We start from the raw sequence: 23,698 nt of genomic DNA on the forward strand, positions 1-23,698 counted from the left end.
TGAATTATTACGTCATTTGAGGCAACTTTTTGTTGCAATTTATTATTATTACAAATATTTCAATATTACTGCTAATTATTGCAATCAAAAAATATTTTATATTTTAAAACAAAACAAAAATTATAGTATTTATTGTGAATTTAAATATTATTAAATTATTTATAGAAAAACACAAACATATAAATTCAAACAAACAATTAAATAACAATTAAATAACAATTAAAAAAAAATTAAATTTTTATTATTAATATACAAATAAATAATTAATTTTTGACGTAATTTATGTTAAAATTTGATAAAACATATGATTTGAAAGACGACTTCATTGAATAAAAAATGTGTTTTTATTGTTATATTAATTGATTGTATTATTTGTTTGATTTAATCACTCATTAGTATCGCTGGTAATCATAATCATTGACAACAACAACAAAAATGAGTGAAAAGAGGCCATTAAGTGATGAAGAGGTCGATGACACCGATGAAGAGCACGACATTCCCGATGCGTTGACAGGAAGTGTTGTACCGAAAGACAAACTCTTTAGACCCAAACTATTCAAGAACTCGAAGGACTCATCCAAACGGTTGATCGTTATCTTAGAGAAGTGTAATCTGGAGATCGTTAAGACGTTCAAAAACTTTGAGCTCTTGAACTGTGATCAACACATGTCTCAGATTCGCAAATACAAGAAGGATCCGGCCTTTTGTCGGCCAGACATTACCCATCAGGTCTGTTGATGAATGCATTGATTCAATGAATAATTTATTGTTTTATATGACTTGCAGTGTCTTCTCATGTTGTTTGACAGTCCTCTCAATAGGGCCGGCCTTTTGCAGGTCTATATGCATACCGATCGTAATGTGTTGATTGAGATTAGTCCACAAACACGCTTTCCGCGGACATTCACCCGATTCGCTAATCTTATGGGTAATAGTATTGATTTTATATGCAATTCAATTTGATTGACAATTTTTTTTGTGTTAATTTTTAGTTCAATTGTTACATAAACTGAGTATTAGGTCATCAAATGGACCACAAAAGTTGCTTAAAGTATTTAATCCCAAGTTTTAAAATATTTACTTTTAAATTGATATAATTTCATAAACATTATATCATATTAGGTGATCAAAAACCCGATTACATCACATTTACCGGTTGGCTGTAAAAAGTATGGAACCAGTTTTAAGGCCGACAAAGTGATTCATCCGCGGGAATTAGTGCCCAGTGATGACTCGCCAGTAGCTATAGTTATCGGTGCTATGGCTCACGGAATGGTATGTATAATTGTCACAATATATCTGTTATTAATATGTAATGTTAGGTCGACGCCGATTACATGGAAGAGTCAGTTTCCATAAGTGAATATCCGTTGTCAGCGGCATTGGCGGCCACTAAGATATGTTCGGCTTTCGAAGAGGTCTGGAATATACACTGAAAAAGCACAATATTTTTCATACCAATCCATGCTTTTTACTCATAAGTGTTTAATTTTAAATATTTGCGTACTATTTGGTAAATTATTTTGAATATAATATCATATTTACATCGATTTATATTTTTATGATTTCATATTTTGAATAAAATTCATTTGTATAGAAAATATCGAAGTTTGTCATAGATATGCTTAAAAATATATAAATTAAGATATTGACGTGTATTGTGTATAAATATAATTATATATAAATATTATATATCAAACATACGGTATATGAGATGAATGAATAAAAAAATATGAAATTAAATATATATTTAAATATAAGATTATTAGACATTTTTGTGATAAAATGTTTTACTCATTACTGATGCGAAGTATCTCTTCGCAGGCCTTCTTGTAATTCCAAGCGTCGCCTTTAAGTCGTTTTCGTTGTATAACACACTGGTTGTCAAACTTACAAATTTCCAAATTGAATGACAATATAATTGTATTATTAATAGTTTGGGCGCATCTTAAAGAAAAACTACAATTTGGAGAAATATATTACCGATAATTAGTTCCATTGGTTCCAAACATTCATTCAATAACTATCAAAACACTTACTCTTTTTGTTTACATTGTATGCCTTTAGCGGATAGAGTTTCGACCAATTTGTTGATACACTGTTGAGGTTCAGTAAATTTTGTTAGCGTTATGTTCTTAGAAGCGGTTGATGTGGTAATAGCTCTGGGAGTTAAGCTCTTAGCCGGTGTAGCCGTCTCTAGGAATCGCTTCAATAAAGACTTTTTAGGAGTACATTCTATTTTGGTATTCATCGGTGTTTTTGGCAAATCTCTTCGTACATATAATTCCTGTAAAGGACTCTTTAGTGGACTTTTAATGTTACCGTTAATACTGTCATTGTGTCCATTAAAAAGTCGAGCCTTTTTTGACGGAACAACCGGTGAATTCATTGGCGATTTAATTTCTTTCAATTGTCGGCCATCTTTGCCATTGGTGGCATTAATTGGTGTTTTTATAAATACCGGAATCTTATTTATTGGTGAACTCGGATAAGGTGTTCCCGTCACTACAAATTTCGGACGATTAGCAGTCGATGGTTTCGATTGGTTTTCTACATTATCAGGAGCTGGAAACTTTCGCTTAAGCTTTGGACGTATATCTAAATATTTTTTTTAATAATTGTATATTTAAATTAATACAAAATTTCAACAAAAATTGAAAAAATAAAATAAAACCATTTTCATTATTCATAGGAGAGTCACCAAGACTTCTTGAACGTCTTCGTTGAATTGGTCCCATATTTATCTTTTGTATTTGAGTTGTTATTAAAGTTGGTGGTAATTGCTATTTATGTAAAAAACATTTTTATTTTATATTAAAAAAATTATTCTTAAAATTTCTAATATATACCATAAGTACCTGAACAGTGTTTGAGTTCATCTTTAAGAGCCAATAAGTGGCCGTTAAATATCCAAAGCCAGACATAATTTTTTGCCGCAACTCTTTGAGTGGAACTTCAGGATAAAAACGATGGCATTGAAAGAACACTTCTTCATCGAAATTTGTTCGCATAATTTGTACTCTTGTTTTAAAAGTCATTTCAGATCTAAGCCATGGATGTGATAATATCTTATCAATAGTAATCCGTTCCAATGGATTTGTTTTAAGCATCGAACGAATCAGATCTTTAGCATCAGCTGACAGTACATCCGGCATACGATACACACCACTCTATTATTATAGTTATTTATGTAATTAAAATCTATATAAATTTTATTAATAATTAATTGAATACAAACCTGTATTTTCTTGTAGAGTGCACTTATGTTTTCGTCATCAAAGGGCAATCTTCCGACAAGAAGTGCGTACAACAGAACTCCAGCGGACCAGACATCGACCGCTGGACCCGAATAGTTGGGTCCCTGTAATAGTTCGGGCGCTGCATAGGCAGGACTTCCGCAACAAGTTTTCAAATAATTCAATGAATTGTTGTTGTCCTTTAAAAAAGAAAAAATTTATAATAATGTAATTAAAAATTAATTCAATGTTTTCAATATTGAATTAACAACAGTCTCTCATACTGTTTGATTGGCCGCGAGTCCGAAATCAATTAATTTTATTTTATGGTTGGCATCAAACAAAATATTTTCCGGTTTCAGATCTCTGTGTGCAAAACCATTGCTGTGAATGTAAGCCAAAGCATTGATCAAATCATTCATTATTGTTTTGGTTTCATTTTCAGAAAGACGAGATTTCGCTACTAAATAATCAAACAGTTCACCACCGCTGCAGTACTGCAAGTATTTCAATCGATTAGTACTCAAAAATTTAATTCAAAAAAAAAGATAATATATTGTTGATTATCAAAGACACGGAAGTGCACCTCAAGAATGAGATAAATTTCATCTTTAGTTTCGATCACTTGTAAAAGTTTAGCGATGTTTTCGTGTCTCAACACTTTCAATGAGTTGATCTCAACTCGTACTCGACATAAATCCGACTGTAAAAAAGTGGATCAATTTGGTTAACAATATCAATCACAGCATAACATGTCCTATGATATGATGACTTACTCCGAGTCTTTGTTTATTCATGATCTTAACGGCCACTTTGTGACCAGTTTTCAGATGAGTAGCCAAACGCACTTTACCGAAACCGCCTGAATAATAATAAACAAAATTATATATATATAAAAATGGGATCAATTTATGGTAACAACAAACCCTCTCCGAGTTTGTTTCGATGCAAATAATATCCCAAATCTAAACAATTGTCTTCATTTGAATCAATAACGCGAACAACCGTACTGTTGGCCACTGGACTGTTCAAGAGATGCTGACCGCCATCGACGGCATGCCTGAGTGGTCCAACCATTGCCGACATAATCACTTCAATTTGATCCACAAAAACACTGACACAACAACTCAATAATCAATTGATATTAACGACTGTCTGTCTGTTTGTTTGTCTATCTATTCGTGAGTTTTTAAAAACATCACTAAAATTGACACAAAAATGAATAAACATTTAAACGCTTTGTTCAGTCAGTTATTCAAACATTTGATTGGCTGTTAAACAATCCAATCATAGCTTACTATTGGCATTGATGCTAACACTGCTAATCAATTAATACGCATTGAACGGTTTCACTCATAGATTATATCCATATATATATACATATATACACATTATCTAAAAATAGATTGTATATAAAGCTCCGCCTCATTCTAAGCTTATGTGTGCTAAGGTGTTAACATTCAATAGCATATTCATGTCAATAACATTTAGTACTGTCATCTATAGATTAAATTTTAAAATGTAACCATGCTAAATTATTAAAAATTTAATTAATTTTATAAATTACTGTACATTTATTATTGATGTAATTTAAAAAAAAATTATTAATAATTAAATTATTATTTATGTATATACTGTATATAAATGTTTTTATATAATTTATCATTAATAATAATAATAAAAAAATTTTATAAAGTGTAGGACTATTAATAATTATCACTTTATCTATATTTTAAGTTTTTATTTAAATAAAATAATTTTTGTATAAAACAATTTTTAAAAATTATCTCTATTTGTTGTTGTTATATGAATAGAGATATATAAAAGAAATGTTTGAAATTTGATATATAATATAATAAATGTTTTATTTTTTAATCTTTAAAACATAATGTAATGATTGGATTAAAAATTGACGCAAAACTATAGGTACTGTACTGTACTTAGAGTTTGGGCAACTCTACAAGGGAGGGAAGTTCCCTAATAAAATCCCTCCAATTTTCACGGAAAATAGGGAAATATTTTATTATCTTTCCTTAACTCGTTAGAAAGGAATATATATTTTATATTTCTACAATAAATAATACCAAAACTTAGATTTTTTTTTGCATAAAATTTCATTGAAATATTTAAAAATAAATTTAAATTCATTGAATTTAGTGATACAATAGCACTCAAAATACAGGTAAATACAACAATTGTTATTCAAATCTTACAATAAAATTATTTGTTATATAATTCAATATGTGATAGTACAAGGAAATTGTTTCTCTGGGAATTCCTGGGAACAATGGAGGAGGGAAATAGGAAAATTTTGGAAATAAAAACGAGGGAATGAATTTGCCGGAAACCTAACTGTACTATACTATGCAGTATAAGAGTATTACATACAGTATATGATTGTATATATAATATATTGATAGCAATTGTGTGTCAATATATAGGGGCTAATAATGGCTGTTACACTGTATTTGCCGGTTATGTCATATATGAGTGAGAATACAGTGTATATTAATAATAATATACAGTGAGTGTCACTCATAGTCTGGAAGTTTCGTAATTGACTACAAAAAGAGTGCAATTTATTAGTGTTTTTGTGTTAAATATAAAGCGTTTAATGGCTTTTCACTAAACAATTGATTGTTTCATTGATTTAATTGTTTCAAACATTTATTATTATTATTATATGATTTCATTTAATCGATTGTTTCATTAGTTTTATTATTAATAATTTATAATAATTATTATTATTCATAGTTTTATTTTTTTTTTTATTATACAATTGTATTATTACTCAATTGATTGATAGACAGACTCATTGTTGTTATTATTTGTTTGAATCGCAAGACATTATTGTATTGACCACCAAATGGCTGCCACAAGAAGATTACAAAAGGTTTGAACACTTATTGTTTAGACAACCAATTGATGATATTGTCTGACTGTCTGTCTATCTATTGATTAATTAATTAATTTTGATTAGGAATTACAAGACATCCGTAAGGCTGGTCTCCGATCGTTTCGCGACATTCAAGTGGACGAACAAAATATGTTGACATGGGTTGGACTCATTGTTCCCGTCAGTAACCAGTCATTGATCGCAATTAGTTGTCCTATGAATTGATAATAATATTTGATTGTATTTATGTGTCTTATAGGACAACGTGCCGTACAATAAGGGCGCCTTCAGGATTGAGATCAACTTTCCGGCCGAATACCCGTTTAAGCCGCCGAAGATCACATTTAGGACTAAGATATACCATCCAAACATTGACGAGAAGGGACAGGTCTGTCTTCCCATAATTCAGGCCGAAAATTGGAAACCGGCGACAAAGACAGACCAGGGTTTGTATTATACGTTATTATAACGACATGTATATCATTAAAACAATCTTTTTTTTTGTTGACAAATGAATTGTTGTTATACAGTAATCCAAGCACTGGTAGCTCTAGTCAACGATCCCGAACCAGAACACCCGTTGCGAACCGATTTAGCCGAAGAATTTTCAAAGGATAAGAAAAAGTTCTTTAAAAATGCCGAAGACTTTACTAAAAAGTTTTCAGAGAAAAGACCGTCTGATTAAGCGATAAATTTTGATAATTGAATCGATTGGTCGCAAAACTAAGTAATTAATTATTATTATTATTATTATTATTATACATAAATTATCTCTCAAATGAACTCTTTTTGCTAATACACTATGAAAAGCATTACATTTAAATAATTAATTATTGTATAAAAGTTAATAAATAAAAATTATTTCTAAAAATGTTATATTAAAAATATAAAATTTGTGACACAATTGAGGGCACATTTTTATTTAATTTTTTTATATAGTACTCTGTATTTGAGATAATATTTTAAATAAATTAAGTCCCAATTATGTAATCGTCAAACTGATAGTCTGTGTATAATTATATTAACATTTTATACATTGCAGCACAGGTATGTATGAGCTCTGGTGGTTGCTCGAGTTGTTGTTTTAATTACGGTAAGAAATATAATAACACTGTCCTAATGATAGTTTAGATTGAATTACTATTAAATACTGTATAAACATCATTTGAAGACAATGTTGAGGACCGGCATCAATGGGAAGGTATACAGTAACTCATGATATGTGATTGTAAGTTAAATTGTGGACATTTTATTCATGAATTTACTAATAATTTTTTATATAAATTATAAATGTTTGGTTCATATCTTTACTATTACACCACAAATGCCATAAGTAGTCAAATGAACGAACAGTTATTGTTGTCTTTCTTATTGCTGACCGATTGCACTCTTAGTCTTTCATTCAAATACTTCTTAAGATAATCGTTAAGACATTCACTAATCATTGAATACATAATTATCTTTATTCTTGACATAAATGTTAGATTTTTTTACATTTCAATATCTCTCAACAAAAATTCTTTGATAATATTTTTTGTTTTACTTTTCATCTCTTGATTAATAAATAGATGAAACTAATATTTTTATAATTCATTATAATTTAAGTGATTTCTAATCAGTTTTTTGGTAATTATTTTTTTTTATTTATAGCATTATATTTAGAAAATATACTGTAATAAGTGTAAAAAGATATTTTGCATGCAGTAATACAAATTGTTTATCAATAATATTGTTAAAATGATATTTTATGGAAAACGGTTTTTAATATTTTCAAGTGTCTATCAAATTATTTTTATTATCTATGCTTAACGTAAATATATTTTTGATACAGAGCTATAAAAATAATAATAGCTTTTAATAGTAGTAATTATTTAGATATAAATCATAATTATAATATAATGAAATATGATAATTATGTAATATAATTTAATGTATTTATATATTTATGAATTTATATTGTATATAACACATATCTATTTTATTTCACAAAATATTTTAAATAGACAATTAGTTAAATTATTTTACAGTAGTTAATAAAATTTTTAATTTTTAAAAATTTGCAATTAAGACAATTATAATGTTAGATAATTGTTAATCAATAAGACAATAGTTTGGCTTTTCTTATGACAACTGAAAACACAATTGTAACGATCGATATGGAGGCGCAAACAATGATTGGTAAATTGGCGTCATATCGGGTGCCATAAATCATGACTAACGTTCCGCCCAATATAACTACAGTTAGCATAGATATACTGAATAGTGTGACCATAAAGAAGCTGTCGTTACATATGCCTGTCAGTCCTATTACCGACAAAGCTATGGCCAAAATGCCAGACATTACCGAACGGATCAAATAGTTAGGAATCTCACCGTTGGGACCTTTAAATTGCAAATTGTTTTAGTATAGTATTAGATTTATAAAATATAATCTGTATTATATTATAAATATATTAATCAAGTTTTTAATTAAAATTGTTAATACAACTTGTAAAAAATAATTAAGTTAAAACTAAATTATGTTTAAATTACTTATAATATAATATAATATATATATACAGTATAATACAGTATATTATATATCATAGTAAATATATTATATATCATAGTAAATATATTATATACATTTAATATAACATTATCAAATAATATAAAATTAAAAATAAACTAATTTTAGTTTATATTTAAATTGTTTAAATAAAAGTTGCTTAAAAAATACCGGTGCGATCAAACTTGATTACATCAATGCCGAAAAATGACTTTCTTTTCGGCACCGGCTCAGGGATGCGGTCTTCTCCGAGAATCAGTCTCCAGACACCTCTTGTAAAAGTGAGAGACATATTGAAGAACTGAGTGCCCGATAGTATAAACAATATAATTACAATTGTCTTAATTAATTTAAATCTTATACTACGGTTCCGATTCAAACACCACATTATCACAAAAAATTATTATACATTTATTTATTAATTTAGTAATTATTGATAGACTGTACTGTAGTAACTATTTTTGTATTGAAAGAAATTTTTATTATTTTTTGAAAACTAAATGAAATAAAATAAATGAATGATTTTTGTGGTTGAAATACTTGTCGCCGATCTGCACATAACATAACAATTTAAACGATGGTTTATTTTATTGTATGAATGGTGTAAACTGTTTTTTACTGTTAAGTTTTTCATCAATTTTTATTTTTTTTCTTATATAATACAATACCACAACATAACTATTTTTAGTGATACTCACTCTCAGACAATATTAGTTTGGATGTAATGTTATAAATAGCTTTTTTAAAGGCAAATGTTTGTTGTTTATGGCCAACAAAATAATTGTATTACTATATAATCATTTCATGCAGTATTATCATCTATTAGATAATAATTATTATTGTTATTATTATACATATACATTAGTACATTACTAACACGATATTTAGATTTGCAAAAATTAAGAAATTATTCTTAACATTAAATAATGATTAGTTTGCAACAAAAATTTTTAACTTTAAGTAAAATTTAGTTTAGTTTATTAATCATTGCAATAATTATTTTTTTGTCAAAAGGTTTTTTTAAAAAAAATTGTTACAAAAATTTGTGCAAAATATTTTTTAACAATTACCGATAATTAAATTTAAATAACCTAAATTTTGTAAATTGAATGTTTTGTTATAATATAATAATAGTAATATATTTATAGTTATAATAATAAATGCATAATTTGTTTCATCAAATATTTGTATAAATATTTTTATAAATATATAAACATTTTCATTAACAAACAAATTATTTAAAAAACAACAATAACATTAATTAATACAAATAAATTTAACTATTATATTAAACAAAACAAACTAATATACAATATTTTTACAATAACAATATCATTTAATTAAAATAACTATCAAAACAAAAATTTATATAAATAATTTTTAAAAGTATATTAAAAGCAATGCAAATAATTTAAAGCAAATATTTGGCTTTTTATATTATTATTATTATTATTATTATTATAAGATAATATAATTACTATGAAGTTTAAATTGAATTTTTTAGCATTAAATTGTTGTTATTAATTAATTAATTAATTGGATTATATACTGTATAATTAAGTGTACATTGTTTGTATCGTCAAACAAAATATTTGTATATTGAATTATTATTCAACAATAATAATAATACAATTTTCATTAATGTTTAATACAATACAATAATAACTATAGTTTTAAAATTTACTAATTTTGTATTTAATAATTATTGTATTAATGCTTTCTATATTTTGGTAATTAAAAATAATAAAAACATAAAAAAATTAATTAAAACAGTTTAGATATCTTACTATAAATAGTAAACTTTAAAAAGGTAAAATAATAACTAAATTTAAGGCATACATTGGTAAATTTACTTTTTTTTGAATAAAATTAAAATAATAATTAATATTATTTTAAAAAATTTGTTATAAACAATAACTAAAAAATTGAATATTTAAAACATCATTTAATAATAAATAATAATAAAATAGTAATTTAATTTATGATGTTATATACAGATTATATAATTCAATAATTTCAATATTATCGGTACTTAGCAGATGCACTATTAATATCATTGGTGTTTAAAAATAAAAAAATATTTTATAGTGTAATGTGTTTTTGTGTGTTTATCATTAAATTGTGCTTATGTTTAGTAATCAATTTTGCCAAACCAATTGACAATTGATTTAGCAAATGATTAAAACTTAAAAATAATAAAAATGTGATGATTTTTATATTAAATTATATATATATTTATATATTTATATATTAAATATGATTACATGATATCACAAGAGTGTGAATTTTTGTCGGTTTTGTTGTTGAATGAGTTGTTGTTGTTGTTGACAGTATTGATGCCTTGTCTTTCTTTGTGTATATAATAACCGGAATCATAATAAAGTCGGACAGCAATGAAAGTGCAGCGATTGCGGGCACCGACGCGGTTGGAGTTAAAACTTTCCTCAAATCCCGTTTGGTTTTTGGCAAATACTGACAGTGTTTCACACGATAATACTTGACATTTAGATCTAAACCATCAAAACAACAAAAATCAACAAATAATTAGTAATTAACTAAATGATGGTATTGTAAATAGTTTATATGCATACGTGTGTACTAACTTGGAAGTCGACGGCTCGCCAATGCTGGCAAAATCGCCCGGTGCTGAACTACAGTTACCAGAGCTGTTGTCATTATTTGCACAGTTATTGCTACTATCGGATCGTTCAATTTCATTGGTATACCAATCGCTGATCACTCTTTTAAGGTCCGTATAGTTTCGCGATTTGAGTAAAAACATCTGTGAATAGAGATATATGGGTGGAAGGGGTGGAAGACATGCTGACCGGTCGACATCATCGCTAACGTCAAACGGTTTGGTGTATGCGATACGGAATATGCGGACAAAGTCTCCCGCGTGGTCTGTCTGTGTCAACACACGGGTGTCTAAAGTTGTCACTAAAAAATGCATTTAAAGTAATTATTTCAAATATATATAATTATTTAAAAGATATATTAAACCACTCAATTAATTTTAATTGCAATTTTTCTCTTTATAATAAAATCATTGAGATGTTTGAAAATATTAAAAATATCTTATTATTATTTTTTAATATTAAAAAAGTAAAATATTATAATAACAACAAAGTAAATCATTTTAAATTATATGAATATAACAATTTTGATTTTACAAATCAATTTGACAAATGTTTGAGACTATTATAACGCAATTTCTAAATTATGGTTTATATAGTATAAGTTAACCAATATTTCTAATAAATAATGACAAATTTTGTTATATAAAAACTATTAGTATCACAAAAAAATATTTTTGTGACTTTAATACTGTAGTCTTATAATCTCATGATATTTTTTTGTGCTAAATCTCGGGTAATGTATTAACATTAAGTACTAAAGAATAACAAATTATATTTCAAATAAAACTAGACAACAAATTTTGGTTTATTAAATTACAAAAATAATAATATGATAGCAAAATAACTAATTTATTATTAATAGATTAAACAAATCAATCACTGAAATATTAAAGCAATTATTGATATTTTATATTTGATATAGGATACAGAAAATTTATAATCAAACAAAATGTTTAAACATATATAGTATAGTAATCAATAAAAATGTTAACATAAAATTATACAACTTATGAGTGAGACATTTAATATTTGTGATTTTATTTCAAATATTATTACGTAAATAAATAATAATAATAATTCACAAATCAAGTAATATACATATTATTAGCAATATATCACAAAAAAGATAAATATAAAGGGTATATACAGTATCAATAAATATGATAAGAGATGATTAATAATATATATATATATACTGTATATATAAAAGCCGATAAATTAATACATTGTATATTATTTTATTTGAATTATAACACATACTTGATTTGAGTTTGAAATCGATAGACATAGCGCTCCGGAAATTAATCTCCGGATTCTCTGACAGCCAACGGGAGGCGCGAGACATGACGTTATCAAAGGTTTCAAACTCAGGCCGAGAGAAGAGACTGCCGCCCGACAGGTGCACCGGTACGAAGTCCGCGATACCTATTTCCTCTTCACTGGACAGACCAGACTCATAGTATATCCTAACTATAGTCACAAACGTATCTGAAGAGCCCGGAAGTGTTGCCTTTCAAACAAATTACACAACAAATATATTTAAGAGATATAAACTTTATATGATATATAAATCACTATTTAAGTATTGAGTACTTTAACCGCACAATCAATTCATTGAATCGATTTATAAAAGATTTATATTACTCCACAAATAATAATAATAATAATAATAATAATACTAAAGTTATTAGGAGTGAGACTAATCATTATATATCAGTTATAATACTGTATATAGTTATTAATAGATTATATTCTAACACTATATAGTTTATACCCAATTAAATATACCTGTATTATACAGTACAGTACAGTATGTGTGTGTTTGTGATTTTTGGATTTTTATTATATCACTTTCAGGTTTCATATTATGGTATTAGTTGTATTATTATTAATGTTTTTTAAATGTTACTAGGTCAGATTTAGACTTGACAAGTATAGTTATTGGTTAATATTTAATAGTTTTCACAACAATTTACTAATATAATAAAATTATATTGGTGATATATAATATTATATTGGTGTTAAGATTAATTAGATACTAAAATATTAAATATATACTAAAATGTGATTAATCACTAAATTTATGATTTCATATATCAAACAATAATGTTGTGAATAATTTAAATTTAATTAAATTCATTAACGGAATTTGTTTCTTAATATATAATAGAGTTTATTTACAGTACTGTACAGTATATAACTTATTAATATTGTATTAATAAAAAATATAATATTATTTAAATACAATTAACAGATTGTATGACATTTATTTATTAACTATTAATTAACATATTGTAATGTAAATTAATATACAGGTATATCATTGCAAACTAATATTATACATACTTCCAAATTAGTGAGTCTAATATGTGCTCAATTAGGTATAGCATGTATTAACCAAAATAATATTAAAATTATAAATTACTATTTATATCGTTGCAAAAAAAATAATTTATAAAATAATGTTTTTATATTATAATATTATATGAGCTATTGATAACATAAGATTTGATTCAAATTATTGTATATTTAATTTTATTATTACATATAATAATTTACTGTATATTAATTAAATGACTTATATATTAATAGTAAAATATGATATAATAAATTGTTTTACTATTTCTTATTTCTGTATATTAGTATATTTTTCAGTAAACTAAACCTAATACTCAAATGATTTAATTGATAGATTAGAAATTTCACTGATAGAGAAATTAAATAAATTTATTGATATTTAAGATTAAATTATTACATGAATTGACTAAACACACAAAAAATGTTGATTACCTCCGGATCAAAGCGCAGATCACCACTGGATTCACAGGGAAGACATTCAACGGAGACAATGCGTCCGTCAAATTTGCCGTTCCTTATGATGGCATTGATTTTGTTGACCACTTCATCCAATGTTTCAATTTTGTCGCCCTCTTTACGTTCGGGTGCGAAATCTCGATAACCCAATACAGGAATGTCTTCCTTATCTTTTTTGTGCTCAATATCTGATCGACGTTTAATCCAAACTCTGTATTAGCCAAAGGATATAATAATGTTTTAAATTGAAAATACCCGGTAGTCTAGTCTATTAAATTTAATGAGTTTGTGTGAGTGAGTGAGTGAGTGAGTGAGTGAGTGAGTGAGTGAGTGAGTGAGTGAGTGAGTGAGTGAGTGAGTGAGTGAGTGTGTGTGTGTGTGTGTGTGTGTGTGTGTGTGTGTGTGTGTGTGTTTGTAGTCTATATGTTAGATATTCTATAATATAGAATCTATATATTACAAACTACTGTATATACTATATAGTTTATATACAGCAGTTTTGAAGTCAATAATACAATAAAAGTAAGTTATCGTCAAGTTTTTTGTTGTTAAAGAAAAACATTAAAATTTATTACTAAAAACCCACTGTTATTACCGATTCAATATTCAACTTGTTTTTTCTCTCTCTTTCTTTCTTTCTTTCTTTCTTTCTGTTTGTGTGTGTGTTTGCCATTAAATGCAATTATTATATATATATACATTTGATTTTGTTTTAATATAATCTATATTGTATTTTTGAGAGAGATTTTATCCAAAACTTTCATTAAAAATATTTAATATTTTATTTGGTGTTATTCTTATTCACATTAATATCACGTATATTTTCAAATCATTATTATATATAAAAAGTATTGTTTGTTGTTTTTTATTTATTTGAATAATAGCCTAACAAACTCTAATTATTTTTCAGCTACACTTAGTGTTTATCAAAATCGAAATACTTTAAAAAAAAAACTTTTATTGAGTGAAATTTTAAAATAATATAAAAATAATGATTATTTTGTAACTATATTATAAATTTAGCAAATTATAGATTTTAAATAAACTTGAATAAAAATGATATAGATTTTGACAATTTATAACTATAAAATGATATTAGATTGCTTAAATAAGTTAGATACAATTATTTAAATATTTTAATGTTATTTTTAACTTTTTAATTGTTAGTAATTTTATCAAAGTTTTCTTTTTGAATCAGCTTTTGTTGGAAGAAATGTTAATAAAGATTTAATTTGATAAATAAAAATCATGTTATAATAAATTTTATTAAATTACTAATTTAACTAAAATTGAGTTATTTTTTTTAATAACCTAATAGGTTAAACATAATTTTTCAATAAATTAATCATATTGATTTTATAAATATAATATAGTTGATTTTGTGTAGAATATAAAATATTCACAATAGAAAAATGACCATTCACATATTGACATATTGACACTAATATAATACTATAAGTCCAAAAATTTGACTATTAGTTTTTGCATACAATATTTATTATCGCATCAAAACTAATGTTCATCTATGGTATTATCTAAAAGTTTTTTAAGCAAATTTAGTACAAAAGAGTATTAAAGCAAATAATATATATAACAATAACAACAAATACTCTTTCCTCTGCTAATACTTTACGAAAATACTTATCGATGACATTACAGATTAGGACAGTTGTGTGTAGACAGAGGGTATGGCATAGCATATAAATTACAGTACCATTGAATTGTTTTGTAAATAATAGAAATGCAAAACTAACATGTGTTCAATTATTTATGTATATTATATTATCTATTAACTTATATATATATATTATAGATAAGTTTACTGATATTTTAAATGCATGTAATATTTCCTATAGACACTAAATATCATTGTCAAATTTTGCAATAAATAAAAAAAAATATGAATAATATTAAATGTAATTTTATTAAAGACTACTATACTATTGCTATATTATTAAAGTAATATAAATTATTTTGTTGTCATTAACAAATAATCAATATATTTTATTTTGTTAATATATCTGTCATCACTTGTTACTAGAAAATAAAAAAAATGTTATAAATAAAAAATTATATGACATATTCAAATTTCTCATATATCACGTGTATATTTTAAATGTCTAAATTTTTTGTTATTTTTAAAATTGCTTATTTATATATATATATATAACTGATATTTTCAAATATTATGAATAATATTTTATAAAATACGAAATTGAAATTTAAAAAAAAAAGATTTAAAAAAAATTGTATGATCCCTATTTTGACTAATATTTTAATGCATGTTTGTTTACTTGAAATATATTTTAGGTTTTAAAATTTATGCATTATCTTTTATCAATACAAATCTTATATATAATATATATTTCAAAAATCTATACAAATCTTTAAATGCAAAATTATTTGTAACATTTTTAGGCAAAAAATGCATTTATGTTTATTTGCTAAATAAATTTACGAAGTGCCACAAATGCTATTTAATAATGATATTATTTAGACAAGTATTATATTAAATATTTTTTATAAATTAAATTCAATTTTATTAGAAATAGTTGTTTAAAAACTTTCTCATTTAAATAAATTAAATATTTATTATATTCTATGTATTATATATTCTGAAATTATTATAGTGTGTACATGAAAAATATATTATTTATTATGTTAAACAAAATTAATTAAGTTATATGAAAATGGCATAAATGGTATAAATAGTATAATCATATTATTTCAAATTAGTGTATAAATTCTTTTTGAAATCAACATTAATATTCAATTTAAAAAATTACTTATATATATACTGAATATTATAATAAATACAAATATTTGTTATGTTTCTAATTACTACTCAAATGTTTGGAAATTAGATTAGTGTTAATTTTTGTATGCATTTTTAATTAATTTCAAATTAATATTTTAATAATTGATAACTATTTAACTTTATTTATAAATTATATTATATAACAAATTTATAGAATTTTATAGAATACTGTTTTTAATTACTTATTTACTATTATAGACTAATTTGTTAAATTGTAAATCTAATATAATTATTTACTATTTTTATTAAATTATTTGTCAATGTATGTAAATGTTTTAAATATGTATCAATAATTATTTTAATTATAATATTAAAAATATTAATAATGCTTTTTAAATTACCAAAAAAATTTTATTATAAACAAATAGTAAAATTTAGTTGAATATAATTTTAATTGTAAAAAATAGTTATATAATTGGCTAAGTTGTAAAAATGACAATAATAACTTATATCATATTATTATTACCTTATTTTGAAATCCCATTTAAATTTAATTTATTTATGTAATTGACTGAATCATACTATAATAGTTGTATAAAAGCCTTTAAAACATTAAAATATAAATTAATGTTATATTAATATAATTATTTCTATATTTTTTATAATTAATATTAATAGTCGTATATAAAAACAAATCAATAAGTTAAGCCACGTTCACAATAGAAATCTTTTAAATATAAAGTAATATTTGTTTACTATGTTATTCAAGCAAACAGTCTCTTTATATTAACATTTTTTGTTGTTAAATTAAATATTTATTAATTATAAACTATAATTTAATCATTTTTGAACAGTTGATAAATAAATACTAATTATTTATATTTTATTCAATAATAATTTTATCGCATTTTAACAAATTGTTGTGTTTACTAGTTTAGTATAAATGTAAACCTTATGGAGTAAACTAACTTAGAAAGCATTCCTAACTTCTCGTATGAATTCAACTCAAGTAAGTCTATGTATTCAATGTAAGCAAAGTTTGTTTAATGTGAACGCAGTTTTATGTATCATATATAGTACAGTACTGTATATTAAATTATATTAAAGTGATATAATTTATACCACTATAAGGTGTAATATAATCTACTACATAGTATACCAAACTTTAAATGAAAAAATGTACATTTAATATATAGATACTATACCTATATTGTATTATTAATATAATTAGTAAAACTCACGTTTCTAATAGTTTTTTTGTAGAGATATCATTGAAATCTCAATGTGTTTTTGTATAGGTTTTAACAATAGATTTTCAAAGAGTAATAATACAATAATATTTATTACTTCTATATCTAAATTAACTAATTTTTTTACATTCATTATTTAGTCGACATTCAAAATAAAAATTAATAAATAAATCTAATTTGTATGATGTGAATAAACTAATTTGTATTTCAAAAATGTTTTATATAAGTTTTAAATGAATATATGAGTGGGTTTGTCTGTCATTTTAGTTAATGTAATGAAATAATAATAAAAAAAAGTGCACATAATCTACAATATGTTAAATATCTTATACATCCAACTCTTGTGTGTATTTTTACTATTATTTTTTTCAAATACCAATCCGTTAGTATATAAAATTTATTTGAATCAATAATATTAATAGTAAACACAATTACCATAAAAGTCAAAATTATATAACTTAATAATATTTCTAGTGAACGATTCAAAAATAGTAATATACAGTAATTATTGATATATTTTTATTATTTGTTTAATTGAATTATTATTTGTTTAATTGAATTATTATATGTTTGTATTATATATATTATATATTTTTTCTAAAAATATTTACTGTACATTATATAATAAATATTGCCTAAAATTTAATAAAATAACAGCTTAAAGATAATATCATTCAGTTATCTTAAAAAAATATTAAATAAATAGTTTTGTAACAATAAAAATTATTATATATATATTAATATATTTTATTATGTAATATATGTTTGTTTATTTATATAACAAGTTAATACCTTTGCATTATAAATTATAAATAATTATATAACACATTATATAATAATAATTTATTATATTGTTTTCTAAAAGTAAACAACATAGAAAATAAAATATTTTAGTATTTTAATTATAAAAATAGATTGATATAATTTTTCATAAATATAAGTTAAAAATTAATTTTCAAAAAAGTTTTCAATAAATATATTTTTAGATAAATTCCACAAACATTTTATACATTATTTGGAATTTGAATTATGTTTACTTCCATTAAATAACTTTCAACTAAATTTTAATATAATAATAATAATATGTCATTCAAACAACAATGTATTGTAATTAAATTTCATAACACAATACAGTATAGCAAACTATTTTCGGTTTAATTTATGATTATTGTGAATATAAATATATGCAATAAACTCTTGATATTTAGACAACAACAACAAATTATAAAAATATTAAATAAAACTATAAAATTTAGCTAATATTTACTGTTAAAATTTTTCATCTGTATTATGTAGATAATTTATAAATTTCAAATTAAATTTTAATAACTATTTAGGTATATTAAATATTATATTTGAAGCAATATTACAACTTTTATATACTAAAATAATTTATATACATTCATAATACAATAAATTATAATGTGATGTTTGAAGCAATAATATTATATTTACCGTTAGTTATGAGTCTATTATATTTTTACTATATTTACGGTTTTTGATATATCGTTTATAAGTAATGCTTATATTATTATTAATTAAAATAAAAGAAAAAACCAAAACATAAGAGAAAAAAACTTATTTTATGCTTCATTTAAGACAACAACAAAATAATAAATAAGAAATGCATTATTAAAATACTGTATATTATTTATATAAATCAACGTTTATTATAAACAAACGCACAAATATATATATATATACTGTATATATACATTATTTAACATATAGCATATGAAAATAATAGCAAATAATGTCAAAATTACCAAAAATTTATAGCATTCAAAAGGATATGACAACAATAAGTCTAATATAATTATCAGACTTATGACACAAATAAAATTTCTTATTTATTTTGTTTATCATTAATATATATACTAAAAATATTAATTTAACAAATAATTAATTTTATTGTTATTTTTTTGGTTGGTTTTCTTGTCTATTGAATAAATCAAATCTTATTAAATGACTATTGTTTCACTACACATACAGGTTTGCGTTGTTATATATAATTAAATAAATTTTCGTTTAGCTAACATGTTATAACTAAGATTGCTAAAAACAAAAATATTTCACCTTGATATTTGTCAATACAAAATCAATTAATTTTATATAATTTTATTATAAAATCTTAAAACATTTAGAATTTTTATGCATTTTGTTTTTAAAAATAATTTTGTTTATTAATTAATATAAATTATATTAATATTGTACAGTATATTAAAATAAATTATGATATTAATTTATAATTGATTATAAATTAAATTAAACATAAGTTAACATAAAACATATTTAATTACAAATTAGTATAATCTTTAATAAAAGTTTGTAATTATATAAATGACAAAAATATTTTTCTTTGCAATACAAATATTTGTATTATAGTTAATTTGTAAACTTCAATGTAAATTTAATTATAACTAATATAATAAAAAATTTGTGATAAATAAAAATGAATAAAAAATTAACTTATTAGTAAAATTAAGTTAATGTTTATATTTATATTAAAAATATATTGCTAATTAAAAAATCATATTAATCTTTTGATAATTATTTTTAATTTAATTTAATGAATATTTTCATTTAAATAACATTTGGTTAAATTTTAATATACAATATTTATATTGTAATTTATATTGTTATTTTAAGTCTAGTTTATTTTAATTTATAATAATAATATATAAAGTAATTGTGAATTATAATATATGATTTTTTTTAAATATAAAAATATTGATAGCATACCTGAGCGCTTTGATAGCAGCCTCCTGGCCCATCACCTGAGATGCGGCCACATTAGGCATGAGATCCCATTGCGAGACATGAGAGCAGGCATTGTGTCTAAATAGTAGTGTTACGGACTCACAATTAATGACTTCCCACTCATAGTTATGTTGAAGCCATTTGTTGGCCACTTCTATGAGGATTCTGTGTTTAATTAAGTGTCTAAATTAATCGCTTAATTACATTATAGTCAAAATGAAACAAAATATAGTTTGTGTGTGTATTGGACTAAGTGTTCACTAAAATTCAGTCAAAAAAAGAGTTACAATAACTTAATTCATATTAATTAACAAATAGCAGACTCTCTTTGATGTGTCACACAAATGTATAAATAAACTATTTTGATAGACAATACTAAATACAATACTAATACAATGCATTTTCAATGTTTTGACATTTAATACAAATAATAGTATTATCGAGAAATTACATTTAACACATACATATAATACTATACTATACGACACAAATAATATAAATAAAACCTTTATATATTTAATACAAACTTCATATATTGAATTACCATTAGTTTCTATGTATTTGAATGAATAATTAGCTTTTTATACAATACTATAGAAATCATTTGATCGCATATCACACAAACATTTTGATGTTAATTACAGTTTTAATTTGTTTCAATCAATAGATTTTTATTGTATTTTAAAATTTCAGTTTAAATATGTTTTAGTTAATTGTTTTTTATTCGACAACTATATACATATTAATTTAACCATATATTAAAAATAATAATTTGTAAGTCTATATATAAATGTATGATATAGAAACATATACTATATCTATAAATTATATTGTTATTAAATACTGTATATTTATTGTGTGTCACTACTAATTATTATTATTTAAAAAATTAATAAAGAAACAAAGTCATTAATAATTTAATACCAAATTGTTTTTTATATGCAATAATGCTTATTATTTTAGCTACTATGATATTTCAAAGTTTTTAAAAATTTTGTATTATTATCAATAGATAGCTTTTTGTTGGTACACACTATAAAAACATCAATTACTCTATGATATGATTAATTAATATTTTATTATAATACCTGTATTAAAAAATGTTTTAACCATATTTTACTCAAAAAAAACTAATGCTTTATAATAAATTAATAATTAACTAAATGTTTTGATACAAAATTATTTATTACATATTTAGCATACTTTAGCATTTTTATATTATCTTCATTAAATTATATATTTAATCAAACACACACACACAGTATATATATATACATACACGTAAATAATAATACACACATACATACAGACCATAATATGTCTATTGTGTTGATTAAATTGTGTGTAAAGTTATAGAGATTATCTTAAATGTCTATTCATTTAATTGAGTGAATCTCTATTTCAGCGAAACGTGATATGAATATAATCTGGTCATAGATTTTCAGCTAAATATGCAATTTCTCGAAATCAAAGCAAATATTTGCTATAATATTATATAATTTGTTGGCCTTTTGTAATATTACTGAATGTTAATCACTTTAGGTTTTCATTGTAATTTTTTTGCTAATACTAATCATAATTATAAAAATTGATAATATTTATGTAATTAACATTTTTGTTTGTGTGTGTGTTAGTGAATCATACATATTTTGTGAACAAATAAAATAATTACATTTTTCTGATGAAATATTCTTTAGAGAGAAAATACTATTAATTTTGACATTTGGTAAAAGTTATGATTTAAGAAAATTCTAAATCTTTTTTCAAACAAAAATTTACTTAAAATTATTTTTTATATTTTGTTTAATATTTTTTTCTGCCGTCAAAATTTTAATATTATACTTTACAATTCAATTATTCTAATTGAATTTTTTCGTTGTTTTTTGTTGTTATTTTGTGTAACATATCAATAAAAACATACACATATAGACACAATATTTTAAAAATGGGAATAAATTATAGTACACACACACACACACACACACACATCACACATATAATACACACAAAATGAATACATTTTTTCTATGTATAATAATAATAGTATTAAATAATTAGATTTTTGACAAAAATACTGACACTTTCAGACACAACAACAACAAACAGCAAACATACAAAAAATGAAAATATTTTTTGACAGAATATTCTTAAAGAATATTATTTTTTATAAAAGAAAATATTGTTTGCGGGAAAAATAATAATTAATTTTATTAAATATTAGAGAATATATTATATATATATATAACTATATACCTGAATGGATGATAAAAAATACGATCTTTTTTATCTCTGTGTGTAACTGAAGGCACAAAATCAACAAAAGTTAGTTTCGCGTCTTCGGGTATATCTCTGGCGTAAATCCTCGGCGGTTCTGGCGGTCGGTTGCGTTCGCCTTTACTTTCCCGTAGAAAACTGGCCAAAGCCATCGGTTTAATCACACATAAACACAATGGATAATCATTAATATATTTATATTATTATGTAAAACAAACTGAATTTGTTTTATCGTGAAGTCAAACACGTCTAACAAATATCTTATATAATAAAGTTTTGTTTGTATTTAAAGTTTTCCCTATACTTTAAGTATTAAGAAAATAGATATAATTTAGATTGATGTTACATTTGTTATTATCAAATATGTTATATTGCTTTTTAGTTACTAATATTACAATAAAACAACATTTGTTAACTGTAAATATAAAATAGTTTTACTATACAATTGTGTATAATTTATAATATATATACATATAACTGTCTCTATATTAAAGTGTTGCATCACTTGATGTACACCTAATAT

At 23.4% G+C, this 23,698-nt stretch overlaps 4 protein-coding genes across 4 annotated transcripts; 2 read left to right on the forward strand and 2 right to left on the reverse strand.

Moving 5' to 3' along the window:
• Positions 1 to 293: 293 nt before the first annotated feature.
• On the forward strand, positions 294 to 1,509 carry LOC128963876 (ribosomal RNA small subunit methyltransferase NEP1-like). The gene is made up of 5 exons (XM_054310408.1): positions 294 to 729; positions 787 to 928; positions 993 to 1,051; positions 1,123 to 1,275; positions 1,323 to 1,509. The coding sequence occupies exons 1-5, from the start codon at positions 436 to 438 to the stop codon at positions 1,434 to 1,436; spliced, it is 762 nt and encodes a 253-aa protein (XP_054166383.1). The 5' UTR covers positions 294 to 435; the 3' UTR covers positions 1,437 to 1,509.
• Positions 1,510 to 1,736: 227 nt separating this feature from the next.
• Positions 1,737 to 4,549, reverse strand: LOC128963857 (maternal embryonic leucine zipper kinase-like). The gene is made up of 9 exons (XM_054310381.1): positions 4,163 to 4,549; positions 4,013 to 4,098; positions 3,823 to 3,939; positions 3,521 to 3,733; positions 3,239 to 3,436; positions 2,859 to 3,170; positions 2,675 to 2,783; positions 2,040 to 2,598; positions 1,737 to 1,959 (listed from the first exon to the last, which is right to left on the reverse strand). Exons 1-9 carry the CDS (start codon positions 4,320 to 4,322, stop codon positions 1,791 to 1,793), a joined length of 1,923 nt encoding a protein of 640 aa, XP_054166356.1. The 5' UTR covers positions 4,323 to 4,549; the 3' UTR covers positions 1,737 to 1,790.
• Positions 4,550 to 5,978: 1,429 nt separating this feature from the next.
• Positions 5,979 to 6,923, forward strand: LOC128963869 (ubiquitin-conjugating enzyme E2 L3). The gene is made up of 4 exons (XM_054310399.1): positions 5,979 to 6,129; positions 6,217 to 6,312; positions 6,392 to 6,578; positions 6,663 to 6,923. The coding sequence occupies exons 1-4, from the start codon at positions 6,103 to 6,105 to the stop codon at positions 6,815 to 6,817; spliced, it is 465 nt and encodes a 154-aa protein (XP_054166374.1). The 5' UTR covers positions 5,979 to 6,102; the 3' UTR covers positions 6,818 to 6,923.
• A 4,017-nt stretch (positions 6,924 to 10,940) lies between these two features.
• LOC128964125 (uncharacterized) lies at positions 10,941 to 23,327 on the reverse strand. The gene is made up of 6 exons (XM_054310682.1): positions 23,155 to 23,327; positions 20,884 to 21,066; positions 14,110 to 14,344; positions 12,580 to 12,829; positions 11,284 to 11,620; positions 10,941 to 11,190 (listed from the first exon to the last, which is right to left on the reverse strand). Exons 1-6 carry the CDS (start codon positions 23,325 to 23,327, stop codon positions 10,941 to 10,943), a joined length of 1,428 nt encoding a protein of 475 aa, XP_054166657.1.
• Positions 23,328 to 23,698: the final 371 nt, after the last annotated feature.

Source organism: Oppia nitens, unplaced genomic scaffold (assembly GCF_028296485.1).
Source record: "Oppia nitens isolate AA-2021 unplaced genomic scaffold, nextdenovo-longstitch-racon4-pilon3 scaffold8_pilon_pilon_pilon, whole genome shotgun sequence".
Taxonomy (NCBI): Eukaryota; Metazoa; Arthropoda; class Arachnida; order Sarcoptiformes; family Oppiidae; genus Oppia; species Oppia nitens.

Coding starts and splice junctions, on each gene's coding strand:
- LOC128963876 (XM_054310408.1), top strand. CDS start 436: ATGAGTGAAAAGAGGCCATTAAGTGATGAAGAGGTCGATGACACCGAT. Junction 730..786: donor GGCCAGACATTACCCATCAG/GTCTGTTGATGA, acceptor TATGACTTGCAG/TGTCTTCTCATGTTGTTTGA. Junction 1,276..1,322: donor GTGCTATGGCTCACGGAATG/GTATGTATAATT, acceptor ATGTAATGTTAG/GTCGACGCCGATTACATGGA.
- LOC128963857 (XM_054310381.1), bottom strand. CDS start 4,322: ATGTCGGCAATGGTTGGACCACTCAGGCATGCCGTCGATGGCGGTCAG. Junction 3,940..4,012: donor TGAATAAACAAAGACTCGGA/GTAAGTCATCAT, acceptor ACTTTTTTACAG/TCGGATTTATGTCGAGTACG. Junction 2,599..2,674: donor TCCTATGAATAATGAAAATG/GTTTTATTTTAT, acceptor AAAAATATTTAG/ATATACGTCCAAAGCTTAAG.
- LOC128963869 (XM_054310399.1), top strand. CDS start 6,103: ATGGCTGCCACAAGAAGATTACAAAAG. Junction 6,130..6,216: donor CCACAAGAAGATTACAAAAG/GTTTGAACACTT, acceptor AATTTTGATTAG/GAATTACAAGACATCCGTAA. Junction 6,313..6,391: donor GGGTTGGACTCATTGTTCCC/GTCAGTAACCAG, acceptor TGTGTCTTATAG/GACAACGTGCCGTACAATAA.
- LOC128964125 (XM_054310682.1), bottom strand. CDS start 23,327: ATGGCTTTGGCCAGTTTTCTACGGGAAAGTAAAGGCGAACGCAACCGA. Junction 21,067..23,154: donor ATTTTTTATCATCCATTCAG/GTATATAGTTAT, acceptor AATTAAACACAG/AATCCTCATAGAAGTGGCCA. Junction 11,191..11,283: donor GGCGAGCCGTCGACTTCCAA/GTTAGTACACAC, acceptor TTGATGGTTTAG/ATCTAAATGTCAAGTATTAT.